This window comes from Phyllobates terribilis, unplaced genomic scaffold, assembly GCF_046119375.1.
Source record: "Phyllobates terribilis strain yellow unplaced genomic scaffold, ASM4611937v1 Scaffold_2__4_contigs__length_985480577, whole genome shotgun sequence".
NCBI classification, from domain to species: Eukaryota; Metazoa; Chordata; class Amphibia; order Anura; family Dendrobatidae; genus Phyllobates; species Phyllobates terribilis.
The window spans coordinates 198,005,914-198,026,350 of record NW_027362762.1 but is presented as its reverse complement, the minus strand read 5'-3'; the positions used below and the strand labels follow the sequence as shown (position 1 = coordinate 198,026,350).

The following is a 20,437-nucleotide window of genomic DNA, read 5'->3' as shown; positions in this document are numbered from 1 at the left end:
AAGGTGTACCATAGGTTTCATTATTTTGTGCATATTCTACATACTTTGGGAAGACAACTCTTTGAGCTGATTAAACTAGAAAGGAAAGGGTTACACTGACTAGAGTAACCTGCTATACAAAAGAATTCACTATCTTAATCCAGATCTAGAAAACAATTGCAACCAAGTTTATTATGACCATTGGTCAAAGTCCAGCTAGATAAGTGTTGGTTCTGTGTACTGACTGAAGAAAAAGCCCAGTTCTTTCTGAAGGCAAGTAGGTCACAATGTCACAGGTCACCAAAACTAGCTGCTATGTACTAAGAGGTCACTAAAGCTGGCTGTTATGTACTAAGCGCTCTGCTCACTTATTCAGCTCATTATGAAGACATAACTTTACTGCAGAGTAGAAAAATGTATAATATAAGTTATAGAAGAAAAAAGAAAACTATTTGAGGTTACAATAAAAGCCCCAATTTGACGGAGCAGAACCATGCTGATTATTTCCAGTTTTTTGTTGGTGGAGCTGGCTGTATTGCTGCAGCCTAAATTTATCCAAGGTAGGATCTATGTTACAGGAAAAGTGAACAAACGATGGTGCCAGTCGGTGAGGGGGATGCGGCTGGCATTTACAATTATTACGGCTGGTGAACAAACGAGGAGACCCTGCCAGGAGATTTCCACCAGAGGGAGGAATAAGACGCAAGGTCTGAGAGCGAGGCAAGACATTTTTCCCATTACATATGGTGCATGCAGTCAGGAAGGGGTGTAAATGATGCAAAGTACAATACAGTATAACTCGCGGGGAGTCGGATAATTCACGTATTCCTTTGTCCTAAGCGCTGCCACGTAACCAGTTATGTAGTGTGGTTTTCTCTAGACGAAGACAATAACAAGTCAGGGGCCAACCCTGATATTATTTTAAAAAAATGGCTACAATTGAGAACATTTTTCCTTATCAACAAATATAACGATTAACTTTTTCATATGGAAAGAAACTTAAAGAGGTTGCCTAGATATTTGAATAAAATAAAAACAATCACAAATGGGGCATACTGAAATAATAGAAAAAAGGGGGTTTATCCAGATCACCGTGAGGTTGTTCCCATGCAGCCAGAGCATGGATGGTGGGTCTGCCTAGGCACGAGAAGACTGTAGTAAAGGAAGAATAATCCAGACCAACGGACTTACAATCGTCTTTATTAAGGGTGCTGTGGCACCTGAAACATGTAAATGCCGTCTGTGATTTTAACATGAATGCTTTACCAGTCATCCTTTGCAAAATACTTATTTGAATAAAGAAGATTGCAACTCCATTGGGCTGGATTATCCTTCCTATACTGGAATGATATAATGTTATTTAAAAGCAGTAAAAAGCATATGGCACAATGGCCTAATTTAAATATGTAGTTACAAAGTATAAAAAACCTTGAATTAATAAATAATACAGATAAAGTATGATGCTAACAAAAGTGCACAGTATGATACCCCCACACACCTGTTATAATGACCCTACTGTACCCCTCCCAGCGAACTATGGTGACTCAAACACAGTATAATGCCTCAACTGCGATCCCCGCCGCACAGCCCTCCATACAGAATAACGGGCCCCACATAGTCCTCCATACAGAATAACGGGCCCCACATATTCCTCCATACAGAATAACGGGCCCCACATAGTCCTCCATACAGAATAACGGGCCCCACATAGCCCTCCATACAGAATAATGGGCCCCCACATAGTCCTCCATACAGAATAATGGGCCCCCACATAGTCCTCCATACAGAATAATGGGCCCCCACATAGTCCTCCATACAGAATAATGGGCCCCCACATAGTCCTCCATACAGAATAATGGGCCCCCACATAGTCCTCCATACAGAATAATGGGCCCCCACATAGTCCTCCATACAGAATAATGGGCCCCCACATAGTCCTCCATACAGAATAATGGGCCCCCACATAGTCCTCCATACAGAATAATGGGCCCCCACATAGTCCTCCATACAGAATAATGGGCCCCCACATAGTCCTCCATATAGAATAATGGGCCCCCACATAGTCCTCCATACAGAATAATGGGCCCCCACATAGTCCTCCATACAGAATAATGGGCCCCACATATTCCTCCATACAGTATAATGGGCCCCACATAGTCCTCCATACAGACTAATGGCCCCACATAGTCCTCTATACATAATAATGGGCCCCCACATAGTCCTCCATACAGAAAAATGGGCCCCACATAGTCCTTCATATAGAATAATGGCCCCACATAGTCCTCCATACAGAATAATGGGCCCCCACATAGTCCTCCATACAGACTAATGGGCCCCACATATTCCTCCATACATAATAATGGGCCCCCACATAGTCCTCCATACAGAATAATGGGCCCCACATATTCCTCCATACAGTATAATGGGCCCCACATAGTCCTCCATACAGACTAATGGCCCCACATAGTCCTCTATACATAATAATGGGCCCCCACATAGTCCTTCATACAGAATAATGGGCCCCACCTAGTGCTCCATACAGCATACTTGGGCGCACATAGTCCTCCATATAGAATGATGGGACCCACATTATAAAAAAAAAATAAAAAATTTGCCTCTCCCTGGTCCCTTGCTGCTCTGGCCTCGGGAGCGATGGCACTGTAGCTCTTCACTTCTCGGCACAGTGGTCGCGAAATAGCGATGTCATCGCGCCCACTGCGCTGAGACGTCAGATGCACAGGAAGAATGATGGAGGAGGGAACGTCAGCTGATGGCTCCCTTCTTCCATCATTGCTTTCAACTATATCGGCAGCCAGGATACTGATACAGTTGAAAGTGCAATACCTGGTGGGGATAGGGGGCGGGCCAAATAGACACATATGCATGCTTTTCTCAATATCTCACATGAAATCAGAGTAAACCTTTCCCGTTTTAGGTCAATTAGGATTACCATAATTTTTAATATTTGCCAAATGCCAGAATAATGAGAGAGAATGTTTTAAGGCATTTTTATTACTTACTGCATATGTGTCTCTTTATATAGTGTATGTAAATTTCTGGTTGTTCAACCATAATAATAATATATATATATATATATATATACACACACACACACACATACATATACACATATATATATATATATATATGTGTATATGTGTATGTATATATATATGTATATATATATATATATATATATATATATATATATATATATATATATATATATATATATATATATATATATATATATATATACACATACATACATACATACATACATACATACATACATACATACACAGACAGCTCTGGCAAAAATTAAGAGACCGCTGCAGTTTTCTAATCCCCATCTCTACATGTCTGACAGCCATTCCATTCCAGTGTCAGTTGAATTCCAACCAAAGTCCACCTCATTCTACTTAATGTGCTTCTTATTAGGTGATCACCTGAACCAAATCTTATGTCACGAGGGAAAGTATAAAAAACACTGCTGTGGTCTTCACAATACTCTTGCAATAGGACAAGCTGGATGGCAAAACAAGTGGTAGGAATAGCCCAAAAGTAATTTGAATGAAAAATTACTTTTAACCATTCCAAAGGAGTTGAAAAGAAAAGTCTTGAGTGAGGAAAAGAATTCTGGCTTTACTAGCAGAGGGATACAGTGAGCGTCATGTTGCCTCCATCCATAAAATTTAGAAGACGGCAGTCCATTACAACAAGGTCAAGCAGCAGACATTGGGGACAACAATGCTACAGACCGGCAGAGGGCGAAAGCGACTCTCCACTGACCGGGATGACCGTCATCTTATTCGAATGTCACTCAGCAACTGCAGGATGATATCAAGTGACCTACAAAAGGAATGGCAAATGGCAGCTGGGGTGAAGTGCACGGCAAAAACAGTTCGGAACAGGCTCCTAGAGGCAGCTCTCAAGTCATGTAAAGCTAGAAAAAAGCCTTTCATGAATGAGAAGCAAAGGAGAGTCAGGCTGAAGTTTGCCAAAGACCATAAGGATTGGACCATAGAGGACTGGAGTAAGGGTAATCTTCTCTGATGAGTCTAATTTTCAGCTTTGCCCAGCACCTGGTCGTCCAATGGTTAGACGGAGACCTGGAGAGGCATACAAGCCACAGTGTCTTGCACCCACTGTGAAATTTGGTGGAGGATCGGTGATGATCGGGGGATGCTTCAGCAAGGCTGGAATTGGGCAGGTTAATCTTAGCAAAGGACGTATGAATCAAGCCGCATACAAGGTTATCCTTGAAATACACTTGCTTCCTTCTGCTCAGGCAATGTTCCCCAACTCTGAGGACTGTTTTTTTCCATCAGGACAATACGCCATGCCACACAGCTAGGTCAATCAATGTGTGGATGAAGGAGCACCACATCAAGACCATGTAATGGCCAGCCCAATCTCCAGACCTGAACCCCATTGAAAACCTCTGAAATGTAATCAAGAGGAAGATGGATAGTCACAAGCCATCAAACAAAGGAGAACTGCTTACATTTTTGTGCCAGGAGTGGCATAAGGTCACCCAAAAAGCAGTGTGAAAGACTGATGGAAAGCATGCCAAGACGCATGAAAGCTGTGATTAAAAATCATGGTTATTCCACAAAATATTGATTTCTGAACTCTTGCTGAGTTAAAACGTGAGTATTGTTGTTTGTAAATGAATAAGAACTTGTTTTCTTTGCATTATTTGAGGTCTGAAAGCACTGTTTCTTTTTGATTATCTTGAAGATTTCTCATTTGCTGCAAATAAATACAAAATTTGAATTTCAAAGACATGTTGTCAGTAGTTAATAGAATAAAACAACAAAGTACACACACACATATATATATATATATATATATATATATATATATATATATATATATATATATATATATATATATATATATATATATATATATATATATATATATATATTTATACACATACATACATGGTGGTCCAAAAGTAGGTGGACAGAAAGTGTAATAAGGTTATGAAGGGGGAGAATTAGCAAACACTAAATTGCAGCCGTCTGCCTGGATCATCCTCCAATAAACCATGAATTAGACATGGACGATAAGCTTTCCACCCAATAGATTTCAGGATTTGCATGATAGAAGCTCGTGAAATTCCCAATTCCAAAAAGGCTCTTCTGGTGGACTTTTTTGGACTCTGAACAAATATTTCAGCAACAAGTTGTTTATTATCTTCTGTACAGACTGTTTTGGGTCGACCAGTTTTAGGAGCATTAAGGATTGAGCCAGTGGCATTGAATTTGTCACGAATGCGGTAAATGGTTTGTCTCTTTGGGGCTTGAGTACCAAATGTTTCAACCCAATTTGCTCTAACGGTTTCAGCATTTTGAGATTTCCAATAATCTGTTAAAATCCATTTTCTTTGATCTGTATTTAAATTATTTGCCATTATGTCTTATCTGAAAAGAAAGCAGATTTGGGGGAGATCTATCTGTGAAAACTAGATCTGTGAAACTGGCTCAGTTGCCTTTGGCAACCAATCAGATTCCACCTTTCATTTTCCAAAGAGTCTGTGAGGAATGAAAAGTGGAATCTGATTGGTTGCTAAGGGCAACTGAGCCAGTTTCACTTTACACCATGTTTGATAAATCTCCCCCTTCATAACCTTATTACACTTTCTGTCCACCTACTTTTGGACCACCCTGTGTATATATATATATATATATATATATATATATATATATATATATATATATATATATATATATATATATATATATATATATATATATATATATATATATATATATATACATATATACACACACACATACACAGTCATGCTCATCGTTGTTGCCACCCATGAAGTTTAAGTACCTAATATGGAATATCTCCTGAAAAAAGTGAATCAAGTGAAACAGTTTTTTTGTATAGAGAACTCATGTTAAATAAAGAATAGCAAATTCTAAGCAATAATTTCAAACAAAAAACAATGGAAGGGAAAATAGAAAAACCTAAAGCTTGCTGTGTCACTGATATTGGCGCCCTTTACATTAATTTAGTATGGAAACATTTTGACTCGCCTGTGGTAAATCACAAAAGAGATTCACCTGTGATTGTCAGTGCCCATTTGACATGAAATAGCCAATGAATGATGACTTTATTGTTTTAAAAAGCCACATGGTAGGCCCTGTTCCTTTGTCACAATGGTGAAGACAAAGGAGCTGTCTGAGGACATCAGAACTGCTATTATTAGCAAACACAAGACTTCCAAAGGGTATGAGGCCATCTCCAGAGACCTTGGTATCAACAGTGCGCAATGTTATTAAGAAGTTTGCCAAGCATGGAACCCTCAAGAACCTCCCTGGATGTGGGAGAAAGAGGAAAATTGACAAGCAATGTCTTTGAAGGTTGGTGCAAATTGTGGAAAAAACACCACGTCAAACACCCAAAGACATGAAGGCCAACCTGGAACAGTCTGGGGTCATGGTTTCAACAAGTTCCATACGCCGCACACTAAACCAAGCTTTATGGGTGAAGGCCAAGCAACAAACCATTGCTGAAGAAAAGACATAAAAAGGAACGACTGATCTTTGCCAAAGAGTACCTTGACAAACCACAATCCTCCTGGGAAAATGTTCTGTGGACAGATGAAACAAAAATAGAGCTTTTTGCCAATGCAAAGCAACAGTTTGTTTACAGATGGTACAATGAAGCTTATAAGGAAAAGAACACCTTACCAACAGTTAAGCATGGTGGAGGATCCATAATGCTGTGCGGTTGCTTTGCTGCGTCTGGTACTGGGGGCCTTGACCGTATCACAGGAATCATGAAATCAGAGAATTATCAAGAGATTTTAGAGCGAAATGTCCTACCCAGTGTAAGAAAACTTGGTTCGAGTCGAAGATCATGGGTCCCCCAGCAAGACAATGACCCAAAGCACACATCCAAAAGTACATAGGAATGGTTGAAAAATAAAACACGGACTGTTTTAAACTGGCCAGCAATGAGTCCTGACCTCAATCCCATTGAAAATCTTTGGGGTGAGTTGAAATCTGCCATTGGAAAAAAAAACCCTGCAAACATTCAAGAGCTTGAACAAATTGCAAAAGAGTAGAAGAAAATTTCAGCTGAGCAGTGCAAGAAGCTTATAGATGGCTACAAGAAACATTTGGAGGCTGTCATCAGTGCCAAAGGGTGTGCAACCAAGTATTAGGGGTGCCTTTATTGCTGCACATGCTGTTTATTTTGTTTCTTCTTTGAAATTGCAACATGGACGTTGAAAAACAATGTTGTATTGTTGTATTACTTTGGACCACAAATTTAAAAAAAACACGAGGATATAACTTTGGTACATTTTCATTTATTTCTGAAGATATTGTAGTCTATGAAAAAGATGAAACAGGGCCAATAATGGTGAGCAACACTGTATACAGTGGTGTAAAAAAGTGTTTGCCCTGTTCTTGATTTCTTATTCTTATGCATGTTTGTCACACTTAAATGTTTCAGATCACAAATATTAGACAAAGATAACACAAGTAAACACAACATGCAGTTTTTAAATGAAGATCTTTATTATTAAGGGAAAGAGAAATCTAAACCTACAGGGTCCTGTGTGAAAAAGTGATTTCCCCCTAAACCTGCTAGCTGGTTGGGCCACCTTTAGCAGCAACAACTGCAATCAAGTGTTTGCGATAACTGGCAATGAGTCTTTTTCAACACACTGGAGGAATTTTGGCCCACTCATCTTTGCAAAATTGTTGTAATTCAGCCACAATGGAGGGTTTCCGAGCATGAACCGCCTTTTTAAAGGTCATGCCACAGCATCTCAATTGGACTAAGTTCAGGACTGGAAGTATGGAATCCTTTTTACTGGAATAAACTTTTTGCAGATTTATGAAGCTGGTTTTCCTCATGCAATGGCAGAGTTCTGGTATCTGCTCCATGCTCTTGAGACTGTGCTGGGAGACGCAACAAACCTTCATGCAAGGGACACATGGATTAGCCATCCTGGTAGGGCTGAACTACCTGCAAAACTAGAGAAAAATCAGTCAGGAAGGATAAGGAGAGAGTAACTGTGGCCAGCACCTGCAAAATCATTCTACAGGCTGGGCAATTTATATGGATACACCTAAATTAAATGGGAATGGTTGGTGATATCAACTTCCTGTTTGTGGCACATTAGTATATGGGAGGGGGAAAACTTTTCCAGATGGGTGGTGCCCATGGCAGCCATTTTGAAGTCAGCCATTTTGGATCCAACTTTATTTTCTTCAATGGGAAGAGGGTCATGTGACATCAATCTTATTGGGAATTTCATAAGAAAAACAATGGTGTGCTTGGTTTTAACAGAACTTTATTCTTTCAGGAGTTTTTTACAAGTTTATGACCACTTATAAAATGTGTTCAAAGTGCTGCCCATTGTGTTGGATTGTCAATGCAACCCTCTTCTCCCACTCTTGACACACTGATAGCAACACCGCAGAAGAAATGCTAGCACAGGCTTCCATTTTCCGTTGTTTCAGATGCTGAAGATGAAAAAAATAAAGTTGGGTCCAAAATGGCCACCATGGTCACCACCCATCTGGAAAAGTTTTCCCCCTCCCATATACTAATGTGCCACAAACAGGAAGTTGATATCACCAACCATTCCCATTTAATTTAGGTGTATCCATATAAATGGCCCACCCTGTATTTTGCGGGGGTTCGTCTTGCTGTTAACTCTCCATACAGCAAGTGACGGGACATTGACTCACAATGGCTTGTTTCCTAACTTGATAGATTGATATCCCTGAAGTTTACTTGATTTAGGACAGATTCATACGTATTTCATGGTCTGATACACGGGCAGGCTACAGATCTCCTGACCCAAACGCAACAACCTTATATAGGCCTATGAGGCTGTTGCGTTCAAGTCAGGAGGCCGGCGGGTGGTCTGTACATCGCATTCCGTACTTGGAAGTGCGATTCTGGCTTACGCATTATACTGTGATGTTTAAGTGTTCCCTTAAGTTTTTTGAGCAGCATCTTCTGTATGTGCAACACATGTAGTAGTAACCCACCATCAAACAAGCGCCATTACAGCAATGGCAAAAATCACAAAAATTTGGATTTCACACAGTTGACTTTTTGGAGGGAAGCAGCTGTCAGAATTGTCTGGAAGGTGAGTATAGTGTGAGTGTTTTTTATTTAAACATATGCTGTTCCGCAGCAGTGAATCTTTAAGATCTGCATGATTTTGTGTAGGATTGAAGTTGAAGAATTAGCAGTTTCTTGATTGTTGCATAGATTTTCTGTAGAAAAGCCACCGCACGTGTGGATGTAACCTAATGGTTTGGCACTAGATCTTGCCTCATGCATACACCATATTATGTCCAACCTCTAGAGTTGTACAGCGCTGTACCATGGCACTGATACAACTGTATGAGCCCTTCCGTTATCGTCATATGACTCAAATTTCATTTGTAGGTGTATTAAGTTTCCCCCCTCCCCCATCAGAAAAAAAAAAAAAAAAAAAAGGATTGTGCTTTAAACCTATTGGGACTGTGTACGCATGCGGCAATGCTTCTGGTGAGAATATCACTGTACATATAGCAGAACAGAGAGGCCATTTGGCTTCATGCGGCCATAACTCCTCTCTTAGATAACTTGGTTGAGCGCATCAACGGTTAAAATGATCTAAAGCATGTGCTAAACAATCTTCTCATATAGACATGGGATGGTATCATACAGGCTCATGAATAAAGTGTGTGTGCAGACAACATAATTAACTGATAACTTGGATGCACCCATGTTATCATTTCTTCTCCCTTAAATATTTATTCATTATTTATCCAGATCGTGTTTCATTTCATCTATGGAATACTTAATTTTTAAGTAAGAGGTTTGGCAGCAGCTGGGGCATACTATATATTAGACTTATCAACCTTTACTGCACAACTTTATGAAAAGAAACAATCCTCTTGTGGTCATGCAAGAGAAATCAATATTTGGAGTGGCCACAGGCAGATAATGCAATATCCTCAGGGAGAGGATTGGCTCCAACTACCAAAACATACAGTCAATGCCATTAAGAACTTTTTTCAAGTAAAAACAAAGTGTTGGAAGTGATCATAAGGCCCCCACAGACCCTGATCTTAACCCTCAACTGGTGAGGTGGGGTTTGCCACACCCAAGGGAATTTTTGTTCGGCTGCCATTCATTGAAAAATGCTGGTATGAGGATACGTGTCTCACCAGCTTCCATCCATTTGTGGGTGTCAAAAATTTGTTATACTCATGTGTAATCAATCGCCAATAAGAAAACGATTAAAACAAACGTGATCTTTGCATTTTCTGTAAAAATAAGAGATTTCTAAACACTGGGGTATAGGAAACCCCACATCACCAGTTGCGTGACAAAAACCCCACCTCACCAGCTGAGGGTCAACATCATCAAATCTGTCTAGGAAGACATGAAGGAAGAATTTGACAAGCCTACATCCACAGGAGATCTGTGGTTAGTTCTCCAAGATGTTTGGAACAACCTCCTTGTCGAGTTCCTCTGAATACTTTGTGCAAGTTTACCTAGAAGACTTGATGCTGTTCTGATGGCAAAGGGCGGTCCCACCAAATATGGATTGGATTTAGATATCGCTTTTGTTCATTCAATTAGCATTTTCTGAAGTGATAAATAAAAAAATATTTAAAGGGGTTGTCCACTACTAGGACAACCCCTTCTTGATCTAAATGTTTGGGCTCGATAAAATAAAATATAAAAAAAAAAAGCTTATACTCACCTCCCGTGCTATTGCCGTTTGAAAGGTGTCTGCATTGGGCACCATGCTCATGTGACATAACCACACCAGAGCTCTGGGACCGCAAGTGCTGACACCGCTGGAACAGCGCCGGCTCGGGAGGAGAGTATAGGCATTTTTATTTTATCATGGACAAACATTTAGATCAAGAAGGGGTTGTCCTACTAGTGGACAACCCCTTTAAAACACTTTTTTTTTTTTTTAAGCATTCTTACTTTGCAGCATTTTTTCCACACTTGCCGAAAAAGTTTGAACAGTAAAGTATAGCTCATTGACCACTTTTTTGATACTGCACAGACATAAAAAAAAATGAGCAACACCACCATGTACAAAAAAGGAGGAGATTTTAATTGGTTGAAAATAGTGTTTTATGCTTTTACCAAAACAAAAATATACATAGATGAATACACACCCATACCATTTTTAGTATTCTCTACCTTAGGCATTTCCCGTGCAGCTCCTGGTGACTACAAATCCCAGCATGCTTTTCACATCACGTCTCTGTATAACAATTGTATCGGTGTTAACATGTTTTGCACTTCAGCTGTATTTAATGCAACTTATTGCATCATGAAGGGAATCCTCAATGACTTTGCTTCTGGTCGTGCACCCGCCCCTGCAAGAATCGGATATCCTTAGGACATCTCTAAACCTGGATATGAAGTAGACTAACGTGACTGCAATATTCAGGTTTGGATTTTAACTTGTGACTTATTTTAGGAAACCCCAATTGTATAAGATAGGTGCACAGCAGAAGGAAGTACTAATGGAAACCCATTTAAGGTCTGGTACTATGCAATAAATACACTGCAGCTAAAAAAGGATCGACCCCAAGAGCCGGATAATAGTCTGCGGTCAGAGCATTGCATATATCCAGATGGCAGATTCAACCATTTAAATATCCCATAGGCACACATTGTTACATTGAGGAGCAAATAAGCTCTCTTTTCATTTTATCAGACTTTGGTGCATAAAGGCACTAAATCTGGATATATCCAAAGCTAGCAGAGGAGTCATTTCTTATACAGCAATTTTTAAGCAAACATTCTTCACATTTAACTGTACAGGAATATACATTCACCACTACCTTATATTATCCAGACCAAACAGACTTGTCACGGAAGAGCTTTCCGAGAATGGTAATACTAATGTCACGTTCATCCTTTCTGATTTTAGATTCTTTCTATTAAAAATAACAATTCTGTATAACTAAAAGATTAAAAAACAATAGTTAATAAGTCCACAGATTTGTCAAACAATCATATTTCCAAAGATGAATACACATACCACTGGTGGCAGGAAAACATTACATGGACAGAAGACAAGCCAGGAAAAATGGGTAGAGTGGCAGGAGATCATGTCTGATTGGCAGTTAAAGGGACAGCAATATGGAATCATAAGATGCTTTTGGTAAGGGAAAACATTTCTGACACTAATACAGGTGGAGCATTTAGTTACTTTTTGCACTTAAATCTGAATTTATCACAGTAATGACGGGAACTGAATTTAAGTTTACGCAACAGATTGCAGTTAGCTCAAACCTCCACTAGGGGGCTGTAAGTGATCTTAAATTTAAACAGTGCATTTCTGCTTTGCATTAAAGCAATATGTTATACACTTCCATTGTTAAATAGAGTTGTCCACTACTGGACAACTGCTGCTTAATCAATTCAGGATCTCAATTAAAATAAGCAATACTCGGCTCAGCTAGCAGCGCCATTCCAGTGATGTCTGCAACGCTATTCCGGGCAGGTGACGTGACATTGTTGTGTCATGTTCCCAATGTAGCCAATGAGCAGCGGCTGTTGGGCTGCAGCCTTTATTATTTTGTTGGTGTGGACGTCCGCCCTGATGGGATATTGATGAGCTGCAGCAAAACCGCATCCGCTCATTGGCTCTAGTGGACACATAACACAATAATGTCACATCACCTGCCGGGAATAGCGGCGCAGACATTGCTGGAACAGCACCATTGTAGAAGGTGGGGATCAACTGTTTTCATTTGAATTGTGGACTTGAAATTATATGAAACTTTTCAAAACACTTTATTAAAAGGAATTTGTTTTCACTCCTGTAAAAAGAAAAACTGCATGAAAGAGGCGTCCAAACATCTGCTTTCACCTAATCTTTGTCTGCCTTTTAGCTGCATTGATATCTGAGCGTACTCATTTGGAGTACAGATGATGGAAGTGAAAGTCCTGCTGTGGAAGATTGGTCTGAAAAGCACAAGAAGAGGTCAAAGGTGCGGACCCTTTCACTGCCATCATCGGTACTCCAAATGAGTATGTCCTGATATCACTGCAGCTAAGGACAGGAAAATAGAATGGGGAAATGCAGGGGTTTGGAAGCCACTTATATGCAACATTTTTTTCCTTTTACAGGAAAGACGACAAATCCCTAATAAAGGGATTTGCAAAGTTTCATAACTTTCCATGCTGGACAATATGATAGTATAATTACGCTTTAACGAATAAAAAAATAAGCAAGAAATATATCGATATCGTATTGGATAGATAACAGTAAGTAAGCTACAGACAGGGGATGTAATCTGTTCTATATATAAGAATTAGTTGTTTCTGCAGCACAATTTCTGTGAGCCCCATTGTGATGAATGGAACAGAGGCAAACTATTCAGCAATGATCTGCTATGTGTAAACATAATGAAGAAGGAGCTGGACTCCATAGATGCCGCTTATCAAATATAACACGGTAAAGGACTATTGGCAATGTAAAATGACAACTAAAATGTCACCAGACAGAGCTGTCCATTTTAGGACATCTGCTAAAGGGAAGATAGTGGGTATACCTGCACTAGATGGGCAGAGGAATGACACTCCTCAGGAGTTAGTAACACTTCTCTTTCCCTCCCCTGACAGGTTTTAGTAATTCCTTGTATTATTCTGAGAGATAATCTTTTCCTGTTATTCCTCCCAGAAATTTAGGAAGAAAGTGAGGGCTGGGTGCTATAATTGTGCCACTACAGAGTCAGCACTGATAGGACAATGTTGAGTGTAGTGACACCCCCAACAACGACCATCCAGTTTATTCCTAAATCCCGGGCTAACAGAGGAACGACACAGTTATTGGGGAAGCAGCTCCTAAATTGTCACATTATGGGAATACAAGCAGTTGTTAAAACGGACAAGTCAGGAGAGCGGTCAGATCCAATTTAAAGTGCTTTTAGGAAATCTACAAAGAATGGTAAAATTACTGATAAAATGACTGAACACTCCCACATTTATTAAAACAGACTAAACATTTGACATACAACTGCAAAAGAAATGGATAGTCAATGGATAGAACACGGTGTTTCATTTCCATTTCCATAAGTTTTAAACTTTACCAGATCAATATACAGGGAGCAGTTTTATCAGGTACATTTACCAATCTAATGCCATTTACAAGCAAAACTAGAGCTTAAAGGAGTTTTCTCAACCTGTGTTCAGGAGCGCATCTCTCTCCTGCCTCTCGGCTTCCCGCTTGCTCTTGAATGATACAGTCCAGACCAGCGGCACCAGACTGTGCACTCCGTGATGCTGCTAGCAGAGGCAGCTTGGCATCTTCAGCATTGGAGAAGCTGCACTCCTTGCCTAGAAAACTGGCCACCACTGATAAGAACGAAGAAGTGGCCAGTAATCTAGGCAGAGAGCAGTAAACAAAAGAATTAAAAATCCCTCAGTTTTGGGGAACGAAGAGGATTTTTAATAAGCGGTAAATAGCAAAGTTGCTTGTTATTACAATTTTTCCAATTTGTGAAGAGGAGATAACCCCTTTAATAAAGTTATATTTGTAATAAAAAAGGTATTGAATAGCATAGTAAACTGCTTTGCATCAAAAGAAAAATCAATGGCTTGAAAGAAATAATATTATAAAAGTAAATATTAAACTTATCCGGTCTTCTGCCACCTTGTGGTGGAATGTGCAATGGTTTGATGAAAAAAAAAAAAATTGTTACAGGGATTAGTTAAAAGGGAACCTGACAGCTGATACATGCTCCCCAATCCACAGAGAAAAACAGTTTAAAATTGGTCCGACTGACCAATCCATATAGGAGACTAATTGGACAGACGGGTTCCCGAAGGCTTCTCCTCGCCCACTGCCTTGGAGTGACAGTGCGCTCTCTGCGTGCGTGTATAGCGAGTGATCTGTCACGCCAGGGCAGCAGGCAGGGAGAAAGCCGCTGTGGACCCGCCTGTCAGACTGGCCTCCTGTGCGTCTGGGTTCCCCGTGGCTTTTAAACTGTTCTTCTATGCGACACTGTAGCATATCAGAATTAAACATATATGGCCGAAATCATACTGCTTGTAGATCAGGTAACATGCATCACTTACCAAACGTTCTGCTTTAAAAAAGGTAGATGCAATAATAAAGAGAAAATACTACACTGTTTGCTAATAAAAAGTTGCCTTGTAACATTGACTATATAGAAGTCTCATCTCACAATGGCTTTTAGTTTATATGTCTATTATTGCCCTAACACATATGTTTTATGCATAAGGCAACTTTTATTTAAGCTTTGTTTTTCCAGTAAACATTCATATATCGTAAACTTAAAATCTGACCTGAAAAGACAGACTAAACTAATACAATAAAATGAGAATAGTGGATTTACCCATAAAGCACTGTATGCCTATTGTGGCACCTTCCCCCTGCTAACAAATAATATTGTGACAAGTGATGGGTACAGACGTCAGAGTGTGAACTACAGTCACTGATCGTTTTCATGGGTTGCAGTCTATCTCCAGCTACAGAAAGTGGACATTGTGACCTCCAGAAGTATGATCTTCTTTAAGGTGATTAAAGGGGCTGTCCGGTTTAAGAAGAAAAATCTGCAGTCACTTTACGTGACTGCAGACCGATGTATTGTGACAGTGTGTAATCGTATACTGTCACGGATCCCCTGTATGCCCAGTGCGAGGGGGGAGTCACGTGAACACGTCATTTGTGCTTCTCTCCATTCTCTTCTATTGAGAGAAGCTGGATAAGAGTAGTCGGTACATGTCTATGTAAATCTCATACATGCGGTCACGTGACCACCCGATCCCACGGTGTGTAAAAGGAAATCTCGGCAGTGTGTGGTCACACAGTCATGATTTAGAGTGCTTGTCTTTTGACACTGGACAACCCATCTAAGTATCTAAATGAGGGTAAGAGGTGGAAGGCAGCGATTTTAGGTACTTTTTATGAGTTACTGTGCATCAAGTATTTCATAAATTCCTCCTTAACAACATGGAGCAGAGGCGGAAAATACTGCAAGTCTAGAACATTCTAAGAGAGGGATTGTGGAACTAATAAATAGAGAAGGACGCAGCATGGGAAATATTCACACTAACACAGCTATAGACAGAGGAGACAAGCTCCCTGGCATATTACACACATTCAAGAACTGACGAGACCCAGGTACAAACACATAAAAATCTCAATGAAATGAGTCGAAAAGACACAGAAGACATAAAGGAGCTGATCCCTCTTCACATGAGGGACAAGAGTTTCTCGGTTTATGGGCTTCATAAAAAGCTGGTGAACTCTTATTAGTGAGTGGCACCTGCATCTGATGAGATGGCAACAAGACCCTTATGGGCAGGAGTGGCGTCCATGTAAACAAGCACAAGTAGAGCGAAGGAGACTTGTGGAAGCTTCCTCCATCCGAGATGATATCATCCGTGTGCGAAACGTTCCAGCGATTATTCGTCTTACAGAATAAACCCTCCAAGTCTCTTACTACAACCAAACAAAGGTGGTCCATGGCATAATGCTGGGGTTGCATGTATCCCATCAATGAACATACCCTGATAAGAAAATTAGATCTCTAATGATAAAAAAAAAAAAGGAAAACCAACACAAAAAGTCTATCTCTACTCCTTTCCTACTCTTTAGCAGCAGAAATCATATTCAAGCAACGTAAAGGGGGAACCTTCACCCCTGCACGAACTGGCTCAGATTACTGTGGAACATTAGTTCTTTATCCTGATCCGGAGCTGGCAAGAAACCGCCAACCATTTCCTCCTGATAAATCCATTGCTCCTGTCCCATGAAGTCCGTTCACGAGACGTAGTCCATCAAAGCTAGAATCACCATCTGAGCGGATTGTCTGACCATCCATGGATGCAAGGACCTGGATACCAGGTGCTCGTCATACTGTAAGACAATTCCTTGGAGGTAAATCAGGCCTTTCCTTGACTGCGAATTCTGTTCACAGGCAGAGATAATCTGTCTAGTCCTAAAAGGCGAACAAATAGGGGAATCAAACAACAGCGTATATATCAGGGCCATTTTCCATATTATATATAAATAAGTCATTTATTTTTCCTAAACATTTGCATATAAGGTTAAATGGCTGCTGTTTACACAGGGTCTTTATATCTGTCTGATCTCTTGTTATGAAAGGTGTATGTTAATGGGAATCAGTCACGTTGTACATGCGGTCCGATCTGAGGACAGCACAGTATACAGAAGCGGAGCAGAATGGTATATAGGTTTGTTAGAAATAGATTCAGTACAACTTGCATTTTAGTCATTGAAATCCCTGGTTTTTGTATGTAAATTAGTCCAGTGGGCAGTCCTACTAGTGACTGAGCTATACCTGCATGCACAGTCATACAGGGAAGGCTGTCAATCACTGGGCAGGACCGCCCCCTGGACTCATGCATACAAGAACTGGGGATTTCATAGCATAAAATGCAAGGTCTATAGAAACTAAGCTGCTTGGTGAGACCTCTGGAGAAGGATCATCTCCCATGATAATAAATTATAGGGCATATGCTCTCCTGTACTCTGATAGTGCTGCTGTGGACAAGTCAGGACAGCCTTTATACACATTAGATGAAGGGCTGATCATGCCAAAATTGCAAATTTAACTTATATTATATAAATAAATGCTAAATATATAGTGATTTGTCCAAATTGAGGTTCCCTGTTGTTTTTATTCAATTACTAAGAAACAGAGGTATAACGTTGTAGTACTTTATCATTGAAACAAGTGGCTTCAAAAGAATATTGTAGCAGTAAAGAACTTCAGCAGTTAAATGGCGATTAGGCAGGACAAGGCACTGCACAAAATGTGCTTAGTAGTGATGAGCGAGCGTGCTCGTTTAACCCCTTAAATGAGCACGCTCTGGTGCTCACCGAGTATTTGCGGCATGCTCGGCATCTATGTTTGAGCTGCCGCGGCTGCATGTGTCATGGCTGTCAGACAGCTGTGACACATGCAGGGATTGCCTAACAAACAAGCAAACTCGGCGAGCACCGCAGCGTGCTCATTTAAAGGGTTAAACGAGCATGCTCGCTCATCAATAGTGCTTCGCACATATCTGACAAATTACATACAGTTGCCCTTCAACTTATCAGGTAGCTCCAGAGATAAATACAATTAACAAAATGCTTTTAAGAAATGCCCGATATTCTTGCAGAATATAAACGTTAATAAGCCGCAATGGTGATTAAAGTGTTATTTGCATCTGCATAGCTGGATATTGTTGGATAGTATATATTCTTCACAGATGGGAATATTGAGCAGTGTTTGCAAAGACAAGCACTTTTGCAATTTACTACATATTAAAATTTGCAGACGTTCTTGAGATAATTTATTTCGCTTATAACTTGTTGTCTATGATAACGTTCACTGCTGATATCTAACGTGTATTCACTGGGCTGAGGCTGACCGGCATTTAGCAGCAACAGCATGCTTGAGTGTTCCTGGCCAGCTTCATAATAGTTACAAGCTCAATAAAAAAAAAAAAAAAGCTTGTAAGCACTGTGCACGTTCCGCTGTCTAGCGGCAGTGGTCGGTCTCCAAGGCAACAGGCTATAACAAAAAAGAAAAACTTTTAAATATCTCAAGAACGGATGAAAATTTTAACATGCAGTAAATTGCAAAATTGATTGTATTTGCAAACACTGCCCAGTATTCCCATCTATGAAGATTGGAATAACCCTTTTAAGGGAAAGTGCAGGCAAAAAAAGAAATAAATTCTGAGTAATTTCCAGATGTATGCAATTGGCCACAGATATTTTAACGATTACTCTGCATTAAAGGGGTTGTCCGGTCTAAATTGATAAGTCTGCAGTCACTCTGTTTGACTGCAGACTTATGAATCCCCCCAGTGCATGCACTGTGCGCTGCAACGATTTGCCGGTTCTGAGTTCGGACTGGCAGATACGTATGCGTTATGTATACTCCTGGCCACTCGCTCCATATACTTGGCCGGGAGTAGGCATAACGTATACATAAACGCCATTACTGGCTCAGAAACCATCAAAACCTTGCAGCGCACAGTGCGTGCGCTGGGGGGGGGATTCATAAGTCTGAGTCACATAGAGTGACTGCAGACATCAATTTAGACTGGCCAACCCCTTTAAAATGTATTTCTAATAGCTATAAAATGGACCTATTTCAAATCCAGTTCTTTTCCAGACAACGCTCTTACCGAATGCACGGATAAGCTCAGCTTGCATGGCCCAGGTAAACTTCTTTACTAGGCAAAGTGTGGTGAGACCGGCAAACAAGATGTTGTACAGGAAGATCAGGTAAAAATTTCCCAGCCAGTTGGAACGCCCAAAGTCTCCCAGAAGGTCAAATCTGGTGATACCTAAATGTTAATGGCAGGAAAAAAAATCATAGACATAAGAAATCGAATAATAATGACAGAAGGATGTTACATATCAAACAGTGAATAGTCTAGCCACAGTATGTTCTTTTAGTATCCAATATTAAGCATCCTCTATAATCTCTTATGTCCAGCTAGCTGTCCATTTGTGATTTTATTACAGGAGCATTCTTTTAAACCAGTGATCTTGCCATCTGGTCCCATGAATAAAACAAATCCCAGGTCACCCTGCAAAACATGCAGTGATAAGCCACAATCAAACAGATGTGGAAAGCCAAAGCAGAATTACAATATTTTGTTAGGGAATTGATTCCTTGCTTCATCTGTACAGGAGCCTACCCTATTCTTGTAAAATAAAATAATATTATATATATATCAAGAGAATGCCAAGAGTGTGCAAAGCAGTCATCAAAGCAAAAGGTGGCTACTTTGAAGGACCTAGAATATAAGACAAATTTTCAGTAGTTTCACACTTTTTTGTTAAGTATATAATTCCACATGTGTTAATTCATAGTTTTGATGCCTTCAGTGTGAATGTACAATTTTCATAGTCATGAAAATACAGAAAAATCTTTAAATGAGAAGGTGTGTCCAAACTTTTGGTCTGTACTGTGTATATATATATATATACACACACACACACATATATGTATATGTATGTATATATATATGTGTATGTATATGTATGTATATATATATGTGTATGTATATGTATGTATATATATATGTGTATGTATATGTATGTATATATATATGTGTGTATGTATATATATATATATATATATATATATATATATATATATACAAATGTATATATGACTACAACATAGAGCTGTGTTGCAGGAATCTGACCACTGCCTTATACACTGGATATAAAAAATCCACACACCCCTATTTTTCATTTAAAAAAATAATCACACCAAGAATCATTTCAGAACTTTTTCCACCTTCATTGTCTCTCATAATCTCAATCACAAATACATTGAGAAAAAGTGAAATAATTTTTAGGAGGAAAATAAAAAGTAACAAAACTAAAATAGTGTGGTTGCATAAGTGTGAACCCCCTCTTGTAATTGGGGATGTG

The 20,437-nt window shown here is 39.7% G+C and overlaps 1 protein-coding gene across 1 annotated transcript in view; it reads right to left on the bottom strand.

Annotated features, from left to right (window-relative positions):
* Positions 1-11,074: 11,074 nt before the first annotated feature.
* LMBR1L (limb development membrane protein 1 like) overlaps positions 11,075-20,437 on the bottom strand; it is a 61,815-nt gene continuing 52,452 nt past the window's right edge. The window contains exons 16-17 of the mRNA XM_073663776.1: positions 19,174-19,335; positions 11,075-16,967 (exon numbers count right to left, since the gene is read on the bottom strand). Of these exons, the coding sequence (XP_073519877.1) occupies positions 16,912-16,967; positions 19,174-19,335 (218 nt within the window). The 3' untranslated portion in view covers positions 11,075-16,911. The remainder of the gene's footprint in view (positions 16,968-19,173; positions 19,336-20,437) is intronic.